Source organism: Hoplias malabaricus, chromosome X1, assembly GCF_029633855.1.
Source record: "Hoplias malabaricus isolate fHopMal1 chromosome X1, fHopMal1.hap1, whole genome shotgun sequence".
Taxonomy (NCBI): Eukaryota; Metazoa; Chordata; class Actinopteri; order Characiformes; family Erythrinidae; genus Hoplias; species Hoplias malabaricus.
Window position 1 is genome coordinate 3735826 of NC_089818.1, and position 19451 is coordinate 3755276.

General features: G+C 46.8%; 1 protein-coding gene across 1 annotated transcript; it reads right to left on the minus strand.

The window, feature by feature from the left end:
* Positions 1-971: 971 nt before the first annotated feature.
* On the minus strand, positions 972-14909 carry LOC136676059 (disks large-associated protein 1-like). Its single transcript, XM_066652911.1, is given in 8 exon segments — positions 972-1370; positions 5764-5916; positions 6341-6432; positions 6665-7077; positions 11034-11113; positions 11359-11694; positions 11696-11940; positions 14852-14909. Coding segments are annotated over 8 exon segments (1593 nt in total). The 3' UTR covers positions 972-1154.
* Between the last annotated feature and the right edge of the window lie 4542 nt (positions 14910-19451).

Consider the following 19451-nt stretch of genomic DNA (forward strand, 5'->3'; position numbering starts at 1 on the left):
GAGCACTGTTTGACACCATTTTTGAACTTTGGATATTTATTACCACAATTTTTCAAAAATGACTCATATTTATGACCCTAGTAAGTCAATTTTTGCTCGTTAGAACCTAATAATGCCGAACATGGCTTTTCACGGCCCAAACATAAACCATGCAATGTATATTTGAAGTAACTCATTTAACAAAAAAAACATTTTTACAAAAAAACAAATTAAGATTCCCAAAAAAATACTATGAAACACCACACGTGATTCTCTATTTAGACTTGAATAAATATCAAAATAAATTTATTGGGAACACTCAGAACCTTTTCTGGTAAAGTTCTGTATATAAATCAACATGTGGATCACTGTTGATGTCTCTAGAGTCAATTACGGTGAAAGAAAACCCCAAAAGACTGTGAGCGTCTACATTTTTTGCCATTTAGGAGTCAATTGGAAGCATATGTAAACATTCTTAGGGTCAAAAACCACATATTTTTCTACTTTAAGGTGTCCTTTTACACAAAAAACCAACTATTTTCATTTATTCCAAGTATTTAGAAAGTACTAATCATTCAAGTTTGGCAATTAGCTATTTTTCGGAAACGTCTGAGGGGTTTAATGCGACACACTTGGCTAAGGGCAAACCTTCACTTAGGTTTTATCCCGTAAGTATAAACCTTAAGGTGTTTTATGCGGAGGGGTATTCATTCTTATGAAGAGGTTCTATAGTATGTTATGAAGCTGGAAGACGTCTTGTTTTATGTCATTTTCACCACAAATAATTTGAGGATTTTCCTGTTGTGTGCAACTCACATGAGATAAAATATTAAATTTAATTGAAGAAGTACAATGGCTTATGCTCCATAGAGAGGGCCCAGCACATGGTGTATGTAAGGGTTGATCTCTGTAGATAGCTGTTTCAAAATGTGACCAAATCATGTGCTTGATTGTTATTTTAAAAGCAGTTACACTAACATACAGTAGCTATTATAAGGTATTGTGTGTGCCATATAATGCTTTAAAATGCAGTTATAGCATCTTGTAAATACAGGAATTTAAGAAGTGCTTCCATGCGTTTTGAAATTTTCAAAATTTAAAAAAAAAAGTAAAAATTTAAATATCCCCGTGTGTGAGTGTGAATATGGTGTGTGTGTGTGTGTGTGTGTGCTCTCTCATAATCTGGTTTGGGCTTCAGGGATGTAGATCTCGATGCTGTCTGCACTTTCTGTGGCTGAATTCTGGCGCACGGACGCTGCCCGTTTGGCTGCCATCAGCCTCTTGCGGGCCTCCTGCCGCTGCTTCTCTGTACTCTCCAGTGAACGGTCCCGGGCCAGCGGGGGGTGGGCCTTTGGGGGCTTCTTTGGCACAGGAGGAGGCAATCTCCTCTCCTGAACACAAAGCACAGAGTCAGTAAAATGATTCCAGCACATATAGGAGAGAGAGAGAGAGCAGACCTGGGCGATATGGTAACTAAATAGTATTTTCAATATAAGTTGTGGGCGGTGGCGCCGCAGGTAGTGTCTCTGTCACAGCTCCAGGGTCATGGAGATTATGGGTTCGAGTCCCGCTCCGGGTGACTGTCTGTGAGGAGTGTGGTGTGTTCTCCCTGTGTCTGCGTGGGTTTCCTCCGGGTGACTGTCTGTGAGGAGTGTGGTGTGTTCTCCGGGTGAGTGTCTGTGAGGAGTGTGGTGTGTTCTCCCTGTGTCTGCGTGGGTTTCCTCTGGGTGACTGTCTGTGAGGAGTGTGGTGTCTTCTCCCAGTGTCTGCGTGGGTTTCCTCCGGGTGAGTGTCTGTGAGGAGTGTGGTGTGTTCTCCCTGTGTCTGTGTGGGTTTCCTCCGGGTGACTGTCTGTGAGGAGTGTGGTGTGTTCTCCCTGTGTCTGCGTGGGTTTCCTCCGGGTGACTGTCTGTGAGGAGTGTGGTGTGTTCTCCGGGTGAGTGTCTGTGAGGAGTGTGGTGTGTTCTCCCTGTGTCTGCGTGGGTTTCCTCTGGGTGACTGTGAGGAGTGTGGTGTCTTCTCCCAGTGTCTGCGTGGGTTTCCTCCGGGTGAGTGTCTGTGAGGAGTGTGGTGTGTTCTCCCTGTGTCTGTGTGGGTTTCCTCCGGGTGACTGTCTGTGAGGAGTGTGGTGTGTTCTCCCTGTGTCTGCGTGGGTTTCCTCCGGGTGACTGTCTGTGAGGAGTGTGGTGTGTTCTCCCTGTGTCTGCGTGGGTTTCCTCCGGGTGAGTGTCTGTGAGGAGTGTGGTGTGTTCTCCCTGTGTCTGCGTGGGTTTCCTCCGGGTGACTGTCTGTGAGGAGTGTGGTGTGTTCTCCCTGTGTCTGCGTGGGTTTCCTCCGGGTGACTGTCTGTGAGGAGTGTGGTGTGTTCTCCCTGTGTCTGCGTGGGTTTCCTCCGGGTGACTGTCTGTGAGGAGTGTGGTGTGTTCTTCCTGTGTCCGCGTGGGTTTCCTCCGGGTGACTGTCTGTGAGGAGTGTGGTGTGTTCTCCCTGTGTCCGCGTGGGTTTCCTCCGGGTGAGTGTCTGTGAGTAATGTGGTGTGTTCTCCCTGTGTCCGCGTGGGTTTCCTCCGGGTGAGTGTCTGTGAGGAGTGTGGTGTGTTCTCCCTGTGTCCGCGTGGGTTTCCTCCGGGTGACTGTCTGTGAGGAGTGTGTTGTGTTCTCCCTGTGTCCGCGTGGGTTTCCTCCGGGTGAGTGTCTGTGAGGAGTGTGGTGTGTTCTCCCTGTGTCCGCGTGGGTTTCCTCCGGGTGACTGTCTGTGAGGAGTGTGGTGTGTTCTCCATGTGTCTGCGTGGGTTTCCTCCGGGTGACTGTCTGTGAGGAGTGTGGTGTGTTCTCCATGTGTCTGCGTGGGTTTCCTCCGGGTGACTGTCTGTGAGGATTGTGTTTTGTTCTCCGTGTGTAGCCTCCAGTTTCCTCACACAGTCCATATATGCAGACATATGTTTCCGGGTAGGCTCTGGACCCCCTGATAAACTGGATAAGTGCTTACAGACAATGAATGAACAAATGAATATCAGTAGTACATGTTGTAACAATAATTCTTACAATAGTTACAATAATATTATTGCAACTATTGTGTCATGTATAAAATGCAAGTAGCTCCAGCAGTAAAAGTTTTGGAGTAGTTAGGCTAGGGAATAAAGCACATATTTTATTACCATATAATAAGAGGGTAATACATTCTCTGACTCTGTAAAAAACCTGTTAAAAGACCAAACCACCATGATCTATTTGAAGCAGCTGATGGCGGAGCTGAGAATGAACATAACTGGTGCCAACAAAGCAGATCCAAACTCATAGCTGCTGTGTGGGGGCCCTGACGATTGAAGAACAGCGTGAAATGAGGATAAAAATTTATGCAGAGAACCAGGCGGACCATAGTCTGTAGAACTACACAGTGGTCAGTGCTCCTGTGTGGTCAGTGGAGCTGAGAAAATGGACAATGTGTGTAGATACAAGGTACGTGTTCCTAATCCAGTGAACATTCAGAGTATAACTTTAGAAAAGGACACTTAGCCCCATGTCAGTGGAGGACCTTCAATGAGATCGAAGATATACGATTTTTGACCATATCGCCCAACCCTGACTGACAGAGAGAGAGAGAGAGAGAGAGAGAGAGAGAAAGCGACAGAGACATGGCACACCTGCACACACACAGCGCTACAGCCAGCCGCGGCTAGCGCTAGCCCGCGGCCAGGTGTGTGGGGGAGGGAGCAGCCCAGCGAGGGTTAGGGACGAGTTCAGGGTCAAGGAGGGGGGGGGGGGACCTGCGGTGCCCCCACCCCACCAAACAGTGATGAGTGCCTGGATGGAATGACTTCTGAAAACAGCTCACTGTCAAACAAACAAAACACGGACAGGATGTCAGCAAATCAAGAGTGAGTGAGAAAAAAGACAGAACAAAACAAAGACATTTACAGCTATGAGAACCAGTGTGACCAGCAAGACCCACTTTACTCACACAGTAGACGAGGCGCAACAGCAAACATTCAGCGTTGGACGGTCGGTTTCCAACAGCAAAGACCAATGCTTTCATGAAGTGATAGTTCAACCACAAATTATATATTTATACAAACCAATCAGCCACAAGATTAAGATCAATTAACAATTAACAAATGACTGTTGTTGTAATGGCACCTACCCCGGGGTGAGGTATAACAGGCAGCGAGTGAACTGTTATGGCGCTTTTCCACTGCGTGGCCCCTACTCTGCCGTACTCGTCTCTGCCGTACTCGTCTCTGCCGTACTCGTACACTTTTGTATTAGGCGGCTATGTTACCTGCTCCCTGGAAAAGGGTGATACTTTTACTTCCTGCTCGCTCATGGTTTCCAGCAAGGGACTAAAACATGACATGTATACCTTGCAGCGCTCTGATTGGCCAGAGAGCCTGGCCACTCTACAGAATGAAATGCAGACATCCAGCACCAACAAACCATTCGTAAAATCTTAAACCTTATCCAGGCCACAACAGCAGCTTGTAAAATTAGGCCATGGTTTTTTAAAGAGGATCAAATGTGTTCAAGTGATGGGTTATTGTGATGAAATCGAAGAAATCGGGGTGTTGTGGTAGAAAACAAGGCAGAGTACCAGGTACCAAAAGGTGAGTAGAGATAGGTAGAGTCGAGTAGAGTAGGCACCATGCAGTGAAAACGTGTCATTAGTTCTTTAACTCATGATGGGCTGGCCCAATTCCTCGGAAGATCTACCTTAGACTATCGCAGCAATATTTTCAGACGTTTGTGCGACAGTAACCTTTCCATAGGGTCACAGCAGACAGCGTTCAGTGCATATCCTTCCTTTGTGGGTACTAACCACTGCATACAGGGAACACCCCAAAGTACCTGCTGATCTGGAGTTGCTCTGACCAGAATAAATAAATAAATAAATATGACCATCACAATCCAGCCTCTGTCAAAGTGGTTCAGATCCTGCTTCCAACATGAACTTCAAGAACTGACTGTTTACTCGCTGTCAATATACCCACCCCGTCACATGTGGCACTGTGAAGAGGTAATATATTTGTGCCTGTGTTTACACACATTTCCCCTTTATCACAAACGTAGTCAGTCAGTTAAGAAAAGTGAGAGCTTATATCTTTATGGCAAGAGAGAGGAGTTTATTCGTCACTGTATTCTACCTAGAAAAAAGTGTTCTGTTCTATTCTTGGTGATGATATTGTATCCAAAAGCATGTGTAGGGTTTGGTTTAAACCATTTAAAGATGGTGATTTCGATGTTTGCGTTTGTGAATGTACCATATTAAGGCTTATTATTATATTATTATTATTATAGTTATATGTTAAAAAAATGTAAACATGTATTTGAACATTTGAAACGTCAGGTTTTGACATCCTTTTTAATCTTATCACGGCATCCCTAAGCTTCATCGGTTGGATATGTTTTTAAATGCATTACACAAACGTCAGGGAGTCCTGGTGGTGCCGTCCAATCCTGACTTTCCGGCTGACTACAATTGGGATTATGGGGGAAACAGTAAAACTAATTTATCGTCAAATTGTCTCTTTATAAGTTTAAGTCAAGGCTCATCTTCGGCCCAGCGATGATGTCCAAGCACATTTATACAATACAATGTTAATGCTGTGACAGCACAAAAAGCTCAGTGTTGCCAAACCCCACTAAATCCCCCCAACACTGCGGTGTGGTGATCCTAAAGCATGCACATGAATTATAAAGTCATGTAGTCTCCCCACAAACTTCAACAAAATGATCATGACTTTCCTCTTGGACTCTGGGTCAAACCCTTGCTGCAGTGTAATCACTGTACCTTTCTCTCGGGGGGATCCAGGGGTCTCCAGTTGTTGGCTTTGAGTTGGTGCAGCTCGTCAAACTTTAGGCTGATGTTTTCGATGGACAGCTGAAGCATGTCCCAGAACCCGGCAAGGTCCTGGGCCACGGGTCGGGGGTGTGCGTTAGGGTTCTGGATGATCAAAAGATGAAAAACTCAGTAGTTGTTAAAGCAACACTATTGGAATATCAGAATTGGTATTTGGTATTGGACTCTTTTTTTTCTCTTTATTGCTTCCTCAGTAGCTGGTGGTGTGTGTGACATAGTGTAAATCACTACTCCCAAGAGGTTCTCCCAAGAGGTTTCCTATGCTCCAATGTTACATATTATAGCTTCTGCAGTGCCGAGTCTGGAGCAGCAATAACATGGGCTCTATCTCCTCAGTTACAGGTCAGTGGAGTATTACTATGACTCTCAAGCTATAATTTTAACATAAAAATACTACATTGTGGTGCTTTAATAAAAAAACTAAACACACCATCTCAAATGGCAAGGCTATGGAACACGCGAGGTGCCAGTGTGAGGTCCATGTTCTGAGAGATGTGGCTGAACTCACCAGGTTCTCCTCACACAGCTCCCGAAACTGCTGGAACTTCTGAGACATCAACAGCTGGGCACTGCCGACCGCACTCCGAATCTTCCCCAGGACTGTGCCACACACACACACACACACATTTCATGAAATAAATAAAAGCTTTTTTTAATTAAAACATTTTAAATCTGATTTATATGTTTTTTCAAAGAGTGTTTCTAACACTTGCTTCATTCAGTCACAAATAAGACCCCCTTCAGCTTCAACATGAAGATTAAATGATGCTTAGCAGCCGTAAGGGTTACAACAAGTGTATTAAAGTATTATAAACTCTCTGTGGACCCTCACTCTCATCAGGCAGCTCATTCTCTCGTTCATCCTGCTCCATCTGCCGACACCAGCCCTCCATCCGCTCAGCTTCAGCCTGCAGAAGCTTAAGGAACCAGCGTCCGTCCCGCTGGCAGACTGAGCGGTTGACCACCTCCAGAGGGTCCTCGGTTACGCTGTCGATCCAGGGGTCTGGCGGGGGCAGGATGGAGGGGTCGAAGCCCACGTCCTCGTAGTCGTCAGAGGCGCAGGCGTGGTAGTGGTTTCCTGAGCCCTGGATGCTGACTGTGGATGTTGCAGCGTCCCGAGAGAACTGCCGAGTCAAGACGGCTGGCACTGGGACATTCGGAGACTCTGACGGGGAATAATCCGGAGTGTCCAGATCTGCCTGCACTGCTGCAGTTACACTGTTGGAGCGTGTGAACCGCCGGTGACTGGAGAAAGAGAGGGGAAAATAAAATGGTACATTCATATACACAGAGCTACAACCCACACAGACACATGGAGAACACACCACACTCCTCACAGACAGTCACCCGGAGGAAACCCACGCAGACACAGGGAGAACACACCACACTCCTCACAGACAGTCACCCGGAGGAAACCCACGCAGACACAGGGAGAACACACCACACTCCTCACAGACAGTCACCCGGAGGAAACCCACGCAGACACAGAGAGAACACACCACACTCCTCACAGACAGTCACCCAGAGGAAACCCACGCAGACACAGGGAGAACACAACACACTCCTCACAGACAGTCACTCGGAGGAAACCTACGCAGACACAGAGAGAACACACTACACTCCTCACAGACAGTCACCCGGAGGAAACCCACACAGACACAGGGAGAACACACCACACTCCTCACAGACAGTCACCCGGAGGAAACCCACGCAGACACAGGGAGAACACACCACACTCCTCACAGACAGTCACCCGGAGGAAACCCACACAGACACAGGGAGAACACACCACACTCCTCACAGACAGTCACCCGGAGGAAAACCACGCAGACACAGAGAGAACACACTACACTCCTCACAGACAGTCACCCAGAGGAAACCCACGCAGACACAGGGAGAACACACCACACTCCTCACAGACAGTCACCCGGAGGAAACCCACGCAGACACAGGGAGAACACACCACACTCCTCACAGACAGTCACCCGGAGGAAACCCACGCAGACACAGGGAGAACACACCACACTCCTCACAGACAGTCACCCGGAGTGGGACTCGAACCCACAACCTCCAGGACCCTGGAGCTGTGTGACTGCGACACTACCTGCTGCACCATTATTTACATATTATTATAAATATTATTATAATATATTATTATATACATTATTTAATATACAATTGCAAAGCTGTTTTGCGTTGTCCTGTGAAGGACTGGCACCCCCTCCAGGGTGTAGTCTCGCATTGCGCCCAATGAATCAAATCAGTTCGGCTCTGGACCAACTGCGACCCTGAACTGGATAAGGGTTACAGATAATGAATGAATGAAAAGCTGTTTTGCTAAACTACCCCCACCTCCTTTCCTATCTGCTAAGCATAACATCAAAGTTACTAGCAAATGCCCATTAGTAGCTTTATAAAAATAATAATATATTTTTATATAATTTTTATATAATTTATAAAAAGCAGCAAAATTACAGCCTCAATGTCTGAAAAAGATTTGTTTTGACATTTTAACACAGACAGGAGAAATACAGCCATTGTTCGTGAGGACGGTTTGTAAAGTTAGTGTTGTGTAAATGCTAACAACATGGTAACACTGAGACCCTACTTCAGTGTAATTCTATCCTGAGGAAACAAAAAGAGTTGGGAATGTTCCAAGTGTCCGGGCGAGCCAGAGAAGAGTCTTATTCCAGAAACAATACAATGAAGAATCTTGGCACTCGTGTCATAAACAACAGAGACAGAGAGTGCCAGCTTTGGAAAAGAGCCAATCATGGCTTGTCCAAGCTGCAATAATCAGGCACAGGGAATTTCTACACATGACATAGAACTGTATGGTATAGAAAAAACATATGGGTGTCAGGGGTGTCAAATTAAAAGTGTTAATAATGCATTAACATGAAAAAAAAATCTACATCGTACAGCAACAAAACTGAGTTCTTTTTTTTTCTTCTCATTAAATTGTATCTCATGGCCTTGGATGGTGAATGTTACACGAAACAAGCTCAATGCAGGAAGTAAAACTGAGTCTGTAACTCAGAGTGTCTCTAAATGTAATTGTAGTGTAACTGTATGTAAGAGTAAACAGCTATAGCTTGTGTTATCAGTATTTTAATGTTTTAGCTGCAAAGAAAGACTATTTTTTCCCTTAAAAAGATTCTGTAGACGACAGAACTTAATGTTAATAAAAACATGTTAATTATTATTGATATTAATTATTAATTAATTAACTGCAAATCAATTATGCATCCATTATGATGAAACTGTTTTGTACAGTTTTTTTCTATAACTAAAGGCACATATTTTAAACATATTTTAAAAAGTGTCTAAAACACAAAATTAAAAAGAAAAATAAAATACACAGAGTGAACCACTTAGCCAATTTTTTTTTTTTTTTTTTTTTTTTATATCGTTACACTTATATAGCGCCTTTCTAGATACCCAAGGACGCTTTACAATCCACACTGCTCAGAACACTCAGTCCACACACACACTGGCGAGAAGCGGCAGCCAAACGCGCACAGCGTACTCTCGACCAGGAACGACTGTCCACCTGGAGGACTGCATCGGGCACTAGGATTTCACCCAGGACAGAGCGCCAATCCATATCTGGGAACACACACATTCACTCACACACCAGGACAGTTATTACAGAAGCCAATTCACCTACCCTCCATGTTTTTGGACTGTGGGAGGAAACCGGAGACCCCGGAGGAAACCCACGCAGACACGGGGAGAACATGGAAACTCCACCCAGATGGGACTTGAACCCAAGATCCCAGCGCTGGGAGGCAAACGTGCTCACCACCGTGCCGCCGTTCACTTTTTTTTATCATCTAACCATTTCCAAATCTATAAGATGGATTTCACCGATGCCATTCCAATGTGTCACAGACCAACGCTGGTGGGTGTTATAGCCCTCTAACCCACACCTGGCACTGGGCACGCTGCTCCATAGGATTCCATCTGATTTAATGCTTTTCTATCAAGATTTTACAAGCTGTGAAAATGTTATAAAACAATGCGCTGTACAGATTTGTACGGGAATGAGCTCTTGTTTTGTCTGTATGTCTCTAACCAGAATGCGAAATCTTAGCAGGTACAGTTTAAGTTCAGTAAGCAGAGTGGGAATGGAATGGTGCTAAAATTAAACCTTGGCCCAGGGGCTGTACTGTAATTAGTGACATTTCAGCAGAACGAGACTCAACACTGTACAGAAAAGAACACAGCTGAGTCAGCGTTATGATTCACCACACTGCTGTGCATTTAGTGGGGTCACTTACCAAACATGTCCACACACACACACACACACACACACACACACACACACAGGTTTGTTTTTATTCAAGCTGAAAATGTGGGGCCATATATATGGTCCATGTGTGTTACATTATCTGTACCATGTTAACTGCTCAGACCAGTAGAATTCGTCCAAAAATTATTTACAATATTTTTACAAATATATTATCTTTATTAGTACTTTCTGTAAAATTGCAGTTTTATACATTTTTGTTATAAACTTTGTAGTAATTTGTCAGAGCCAAAACTCCAGCAGCGCTGCTGTGTCTGATCCACCTGCACCAGTGCAACACACACTAACACATCACCACTACAGTGACTCACTGCCCAGTCACACCTGCTCTGTGGTGGTTCTGTAGGGTCTTGACTATTGAGCAACTGTTAAAATACAATCTAACTATAAAGTGTATCTACATGGTCAGCAGAGCTGGTCAAATGGACAATGAGTGTATAAGCAACGGGGTCATTTTTAATGTTTTGGCTGTTTACCTGTACGTAATAATATACAGTGGTTAACACATTGATGTTAGTGCATTTATTATCCTGATAAATAAAATCTAATGCAAACACACATGCACAGGCGTGCACACACACACACACACAAACACACACACATAGTGGGAGCAAAATGTCACAGAGATACACAGAATGAGACACAGTAGCACTGCAGGCTGCTTTTTCTACCTGGGGCATACACAAGAGCTGGACATGCAGAAAACAGCTGCTTTTTATACACACACTCACACACCCACACACACACACACACACACAAACACAAGTCTATGTTCTGCTTGCACCAGGCTCAGTACACCAAATGTCTAGCATAGTGCTAAATGATGGGGGAAGAACACACATACCTTCACACACCTACACACACACACACACACACACACACAAGTCACCTTCTCTCATCCTCTACTTGAACCCCTACTGACTGGAACTTCGACTGGTCCTCTGCTTCCTGATCTTCTGGGCCATCCACCTATTTTACACACACACACACACACACACACATAAATGCATTTGAAAAATAACATGGTAGGTTTCATATGGAAGACCCATTCTATGGAGCATAATGTGAGTCATTCAGACGATTCATTCTCCACGTTGATTAAAGTAATATATTGTTTTAAATATATATTTGGTGGAGACGACAGATGGGAAAACCCTTAAAGGGACAGTAAGCTATTTTCTCCAATAACACCCTGTCCAGAATCTCTGTCTCACCTGGATGCCGATGGAGAGACAGCGTCCCTTTCTCAAGGCGTCTCTGTGACCGTCCCTGAGGCCCTCCCTATGGACCTCTCTGTGTACATCTCTGTGTCCATCTCTGTGTGCATCTCTGTGTGCATCCCTGTGTGCATCCCTATGTCCATCTCTGTGTACATCCCTGTGTCCATCTCTGTGCATGTCTCTGTGTATGTCTCTGTATATGTCTCTGTGTCCGTCCCTGTGACCATCCTCCAGCGCCGGCAGGGGAACGGGCACCGGAACGGGCACTGGGATTGGCATGGGGAGAGGGGTGGAACACATGTTGCTGCTGCTGACGTGCTGACTAGCCGGGACCGTGGACCTGCGCGTTGGCTGCCTCGATGGCAGCGGTCAGAGCCTTCATGCTGTCGATGCTCTCTGTGGAGTTGCTGAGGCCTGAGTGCAGCGTGACCTCACCACGGTGACCTGGGCCGTCCATGTAGGCGTCCTGCGCCGACTCGGTGCTGCTCTGCGCCGTGATGCTGATGAAAGGCTTGGTGGAGGTGCGCGGGGGCACAGGAGGTGGGGTCTTCTTGTAGGTGGTGATACAAGATGACACTGAAAAAGCAGACAAAACACTGAGGTTTAGACAGTACCCGCTTTACTTAGTATTTCATTCATTCATTATCTGTAACCCTTATCCAGTTCAGGGTCGCGGTGGGTCCAGAGCCTACCTGGAATCATTGGGCGCAAGGCGGGAATACACCCTGGAGGGGGCGCCAGTCCTTCACAGGACTATTTAGTGATTTTTTTGGGGCTCATCCTAGAGTTGTAGAGTGATTCCCTTTTACAGCACTGTCCTGAAATCAACGACAGAAAATACATAATGCGGTTTCTGCAGTGCTGAACCTAGAGTAGCAACGACAGAGGCTCTGTTCTCCCTGTTACAGGTCAGTGAAGCCTCACAATGATTTTGAAGCTGACTTGATGAGTAGTCAAAAGTTCATCCATGACGACTATTAACCATTCATTCGTCTCACTTAACTGCTTTGTCCTGGTCTGAGTCACCGTGGGTTAAGAGCCTACCCAGAATCATCGGGCACAAGTTTGGAACGCACCTTGGACAGGACACGCAACCCGTCACTCACTCCCTCACAGCTGTGAACAATTTCACACAGACAATCCACCTACCAATCCACTGTGGGAGAAAACGGAAATACCCAGACGAAACCTATTCAGACAAGGGGAGAACACCGCACACTGCTCATAGACAAAGCGCTTAGGCTAGGGTAAAACTCAGGACCCCAGGACCCTGAAGCTGAGCGTCAGGCACAAGTCACCTGGGGTATGGGACACCGTGTAATGGTGGACCTGCCTTCTCAGGGTTCTTCTTGTTTGGGGGGCCCTCCAGCAGCTTTTCTCTAATATTATAAAATTATAATATAATAATAATAATATAATAATATAATGTATAGAAAAAAAATATATATATATATACAGAGAGAGAGAGAGAGAGAGAGAGAAGTGAGAGCAGGAGAGAGAGAAGAGAGAAGAGAGAGAGAGAGAGAGAGAGAGAGAGAGAGAGAGAAGAGAGAGCGGGAGAGTGAGAAGAGAGAGAGAATAGAGAGTGGGAGAGAGAGAGAGAAAGAGAGAGACAGAGAGGGAGAGAGAGAGAGAGAGAGAGAGAGAGAGAGAGAGAGAGAGAGAGAGAGAGAGAGAGAGAAGAGAGAGAGAGAAGAGAGAGAGAGAGAGAGAGAGAGGGAGGGAGAGAAGAGAGAGCGGGAGAGAGAGAGAGAGAGAGAGAGAGAGAGAGAGAGAGAGAAGAGAGAGAGAGAGAGGGAGGGAGAGAAGAGAGAGCGGGAGAGTGAGAAGAGAGAGAGAGAGAGAAGAGAGAGAGAGAAGAGAGAGAGAGAGAGAGAGAGAGAGAGAGTAGGGAAAGGGAAAATATCACAAGTATAAAATTGGGCCTTGAAGTGCAGAACTCCACCATATCAGCTGCTATTTGTTGACTTTCTTAAACGAACATGTGTTGTTTGGTGCTGAGCGCCACCTCAGTTCCAAGGCCTTCACCATAGAGACACAGTAAAGCCCCATATCCCCAACTAAACACGAGTTAATCCGGCAAGTCTGTGCAGAACAAGAGGCTGTACCTCGCTGTATGTGTGTTTTCTGCTGCGGTTACAGTAAACACCCAGAAGAGGGCGATCTCAAGCAAGTCCAAAACCAGAGATGCCTCTTTCACTCTCTCTCTTTCTTTGGCCTTATACATTATTCTCTCTGTTCCTTCACACACGCCTAAATGCCACCATTCCTCCACACTGTACCGAGCTGGAACTGGGTCACTGCATAAATCCAGCAGTGGGAAATAAAAAAAAAAAACACACACTCACAAAAGACAAACAGGGATAGTCCCTCAGAATGTATAGAACTAATAAGAGGTACTCATCTGTAGGAAGTCTGTGGACACCTACAACATTTACAAATACAGATATCTTATTGCTCCCGGTGAGAAACAAAGAGGAGAGAAAAGTGTATTTCATTTTAACACCACTTTACTGAAACCAATGGGGAGGGGCTTTCCTAAATTCCTCTAAACGGTCCATAGTGCAGTTTCTGCAGTGCTGAACCCAGAGTAGCAGTGACAGGGGGTCTGTTCTTCCTGTTACTGGTCAGTGGAGCATCGTAATGATTTTGAAAATGTAATCTGAATTCCTGCTTTATTTCAGAACTATAGAAACCTCAGCATGTGCTTGTATGTCTACTGTGTCCACACACACACACACACACACACACAGAGAGAGACTTAGAGCGCTTAGAATAAGGTCCAGGAGTGAGTCTAATGAGGTGAAGGCTGATAAGAAAGACTCTACGGTCCGGTTTAGCTATGGCTGTGTGTGTGTGTGTGTGTGCGTGTGTGTGTGTGTGTGTGTGTGTCTGGCTCGTCAGGCAGTTCAGTCCACTCTCCAGCTCAATCTGTTCCAGTGTGTGCTGCAGAGATAAGGCAAACACACTCCACCAGCACAAAAACACTCTATCAGCTACAGATTCTCTCTGTCTCTCTCTCTCTCTCTCTCTCTTCCTTCTCTATCTCAACCTTGCGCTCTCTCTCTCTCTCGGTTTTTATCTCCCTCATTCTTTCTCTCTTCACTTGTTCCTTTTTACACTTTGTTCTTTTTCTATTTCCCTTGATCTTTGCTCGAGGGTTTTCTTTCTTGCTTTTTCTCTTTGCCCCCTTTTCTCTCCCCTTTTTAATTCCTCTTACTCTCTACCTATTAATATCTCTGTCAACCGTTCTCTCGCTCTACCTTTCTTTTCCTGTATCACTCTTTATTCATCACACACTCTCTCTTTCCTCTGCTTTTCTCTTTTTCACTCTTTGTTAGCATTCTTCAAATACTATCTTGTGCTATTTTTCCTTTCCCTACTCTCTTCCTTTCTCTGTCTCTCTCTCTCTCTCTCCCCCTCTCTCTGATATCACTGACAGCAGCAGCTGTGCCTCTTTAATCTCTCTCAGGTTTAATTTCTCCACTTGGCTTCTTGGGCTTGTTGTCGTTGATAGTGTCTTTATCATCGCCATTTGCTGCCATCTCTGAGAAACAGAAGGATGTGCTGCTTTCTGCAGATTTTCTCAGGGCTAACACCCACAGAACCCAGCTGAGACAGGGACAGAGACACGCCGCCTAATTTCCTTTAAGGAGAGATTCATCTTTTTTTTCCCCCAGCAATTCTCCTTCACATCAGAACCAGCCACTATAGTGACACCTAGTGGTCATAGATGTGTCAGAGATTCTGTATTAAACCTAGTTTAAAAACAGCTGCTCCAAATGTGGGAGACTTCGGACTCAGTCCAATGCGAATTGGACTACATATAAATGCATTCTCTCTCTCTCTCTCTCTCTCTCTCTCCCCCCTCTCTTCTCCCTCTCCCTCTCTCTCTCTCTCCCCCCCTCTCTTCTCCCTCTCTCTCTCTCTCCCCCCCTCTCTCTTCTCCCTCTCCCTCTCTCTCTCTCTCTCTCTCTCTGAGTGAGTGATGGTGTGTGAGTGAGAGCGTTTGAATTCTATTTTCAACTTTGTTTTCTTCTTTTGTGTTAGTTTTCTCTGGGTTTCTGGGCTGTTATGTGTGTAATTTATTGAACTGTGCACCGTTCTGTTAGTGGAGGGTTAGCGCGGGAAGGTCATTGCTCCGTCTCTGTGGCGGGGTGTGGGAATGGCGTCTCACCAGAGCGGTCAGGCCCCGTCCCTCTCGCTCCGTAACGGGGTTCGGTGCGAGGCGGACCCCGCTCTGTGTGTGGAGAATGTGCTGTTAGCGGTGGGGGAGCGGGTGAGGTGTGAGAACATTGTCTCGGCGTCGCGGATGAACAAGGCCGTGGTGGTGTTTGTGAGGGAGCAGGAGTTGGTCCACAGGCTGATCGAGTACGGACTCAAGGTGAGTGGAGAGTTTTATGCCGGTTGCTCCGCTGGTTTCTCCCGTCTCGAGGGTGACGGTTTCTAACGTTCCCCCCGTTTATACCTGACGGGGATATTGTCCGCGAGCTGGTGGTGTATCAGTGGGTGAGGCCAGGGCTGGAGAAGGTGACGGTGTTGCTGTAGGAGAGAATGAGGTAGGGCTGTGGGTACAGTGGGTGTAGGTGTAGAGGTGAGTGGTGTCCCTGCAGGTGGTTCTGGGATGGGGGTCACTGCAGGAGCGGGCGAAGGTGTTCAGGTTTCTGGTGTTGTTGAGAAGAATATGGAGGACGGTAATAATGTGGTTCAGTCTGGTGAGGCTCAGGCTTCTCCGGAGCCGAGTGCAGGTGCAGTGAATAGTGGTGTGTCTTGTGCAGAGGTGGAAGCTGCTGGAGAAGGCCAGGCGGCTGATGGTGAGGTGTTGGATATGGAGGTGAGTCAGGGAGGGGAGGATGATACTCTCTCTGATGTTTCTGACATGTTGTCTCAGGCCGGGGAGGACCGGCCGCTCCACACGCTCGGTGAGATTAACGAGTTCTTAGATAAAACGTTTGGTAAAGTGGTTGATGTGGTTGAAATCTTTCCTGATGTAGATAAGTTCATTGCTTCTGTGGAAAGGCTGCGCAGAACGGCCAGCTTTGATGAACTGAGTAAACAAAAGCGTTATCGATTAAAGAAAATAGTGACTAAACTGCGGAGGGGTAAAGCCCCGGTTAAACGTTTAAAACAATGATTAGTCCACTGTTGGTGATCTCTCTTCTGACTGTTGTCTGTTTCTCTGTCTTCTCACTATTCTCTAACTCTATGATGGAGACACTCAGAGTAGCCTCTCTATAACATGAACGGGGGGAGGGACAGGAGTAAAAGGGCAATGTTAGCTGAGTTTATTAAGAAGAAGAGAGCTGATGTTATTTTTTTGCAAGAGACACACAGTGATAGAGAAAATGAGGTGGAGTGGGGAATGTGGTGGGACGGGGAGTATGTTCTTAGCCATGGCTCTAGTGTCAGTGCTGGGGTGGCAGTGCTGTTCTCACGGAGAGTGGGGATGGGGAACATGCAGGTCACTGAGTTGGAGCCGGGTCGGGTTTTACTGGTGCAGGGGGACATTAGGGGGACGAGACTCCTCTTTATTAATATTTATGCTCCCCACTCACGGTGGAGAGCGGGTCCGTTTACTGCAGAAACTGAGGGGCTGCTTACGTCAGTGTGATAATCAGACTGTAGTAGTAATGGGGGGAGACTGGAACTGCACCACAGACTTCACTCTGGACAGGACCGGGGAGGAGCCTCACCCTGAGTCGGCTGCAGTGCTGAGTGCTCTGCTCAGGGAGGGGGGGTTGTGGATCCATGGAGAGACTGTAATGAGACCATGAAGCAGTACACGTGGTTAAGATTTCTGAGACGAGGGTCAGTGCTGCCAGACTGGACAGGTTTTACGTGACTAAAGGGGACAGGAGTAGAGTTCTTAATGTTTTTATGGTTCCCTGTGTGTTCTCGGACCACCGCGCAGTTTTTCTGGACCTAGTGCTGACCCACACACCGAGGCCCCAAATATCACTGGCGTTTTAATATAAACCTTTTGCATGACGAGAGATTTTGTGAAAATTTTGGTTTTTTTTGGGAAGCTTGGAGACAGCAGCTGACAGAGTTTGAGAATGTGAGTCTGTGGTGGGAAGTGGGGAAAGCTCAGATTAAACTTTTCTGTCAGCAGTACACCGCACACACAGCTGCAGCAGTGAAGGACACCATTCTGGGGCTAGAAAGGGAGATCAGGCTTTTAGAGAATAATTTTATTGTTGGGAACTGCACAGGAACAAGGAACCTCTTGAAGGACAAGAGACGGACTTTGGGTTCCCTTCTTCATGAGCAGGTGAAAGGAGCCCTGATTAGAGCTCGTGTGGCTAGCATCAAAGACATGGATGCCCCAAGTGCCTTCTTTTTTAACCTGGAGCGGAAGGCGGTCCACTCCAACCCTATGATTGCTTTCTTCGGCGTCCGGATGGACTCCTGACCTCAGCGCTAGTGAAATGAGGCAGATCGCCATGGACTTTTACACTGACCTTTATAGCGCCGATGCCACTGACCCTGGGAGCAGGGAAGACCTTCTGGAAGGTCTTCCAAAACTGAATGAAACAGACGTTGAAGCTCTGGACTCGGAGATTGAGCTGTACGAACTCACGGCTGCCGTACAGACTTACTTGCGGTTTTTAAATGGTCCCTACAGGTCGGGCGACTGCCCCTCAGTTGCACTAGAGCTGTACTCACTCTTCTCCCTAAGAAGGGGGACCTGGGACTTTTAAAGAACTGGAGACCGGTGGCGCTGCTGTGCACGGACTATAAAATCTTGTCCAGATGTCTGTCAAACAGACTGAAGGAGTACATGCATGTGCTGGTGAACCCCAACCAGACTTACTGTGTCCCACAACGGACTATAATAAACAATTTGTTCCTGGTGCGGGACGTTATTGACTTATGTACTCTCTCCTCTTGTGATGTAGGTCTTCTCCTCCATTGACCAGGAAAAGGCCTTTGATAGAGTTGACCACTTTTATCTTTTTGATGTGTTACAGAGTTTTGGTTTGGGGAATGGTTTTATATCCTGGAGTACACAGAGGCCTCAGTCCTGCTGAAAGTGGGGGGTGGACTCAGTTGCCCAATTAGGATGGGACGGGGGGTCCGGCAGGGATGCCCTTTGTCTGGGCAGCTGTACAGTTTGGCGATAGAGCCTTTGCTATGTAGGCTAAGGTCTAGACTCGAAGGGCTGGGAGTACCCGGTTTGGAGGAAAAAGTTGTGTTGTCTGCGTATGCAGATGATATAACTGTTTTTATTAGAGGAGAGGGGGACATTCATGAACTGACTAAGGCTCTGTGCGTTTACGCGAGAGCATCCTCAGCCAGAGTTAACTGGGGTAAGTCAGAGAGCTTTATTTTGGGACGATGGAAGGGAAGGGGGTTCCCGATGTTGCCAGAAGGCTTACTGTGGGGGGTACAGGGCCTGAAATATCTGGGTGTGTTTTTAGGTACTGAGAGGTACAGAGAAAAGAACTGGGAGGGGGTAGTGGAGAAGGTATGCGCTAGGTTATCTAAATGGACCTGGGTCCTGCCCCGGCTGTCCTACAGGGGAGAGTTCTGGTCGTTAATAACCTGATCATCTCCAGGCTGTGGCACAAGTTCCTGGTGCTGGATCCACCTGCCTCCCTCGTGTTGGAACTACAGCGGAAGACTGTGGACTTTTTCTGGAGTGGACAACACTGGACCCGCGCCTCTGTTCTCTATCTGCCGGTGAGTGAGGGTGGGCAGGGGCTGATAGACTTACCCAGCCGTATCCAGGCGTTCAGGCTGCAGACGGCTCAGAGACTGCTGTACGCGTCGGGTTTGGCATGGACTGCTACAGCCTGTGCCCTCCTACGACGCGTGGAAAACCTAGCATATGACAGACATTTGTTCGTTCTGCAGCTGACTGAGATGAACCTGGCTGGAACAACAGAGTTTTCTGTTCCTGAAAGCCTGGGCCTCGGTCATAAAGGCCACCAGGACTGAGGCTGAGGTCCTTCCCTCTATTGAGGAGGAGCCCCTGTTCTTCAATCCCCTGATCCAGACCAATGCACTCTCTGCTCCAAGCCTTCGATGGAGATTCCGAAGAGCTGGCATCACAAAGCTGGGCGACTTGAGAGTGCAGGGGGGCT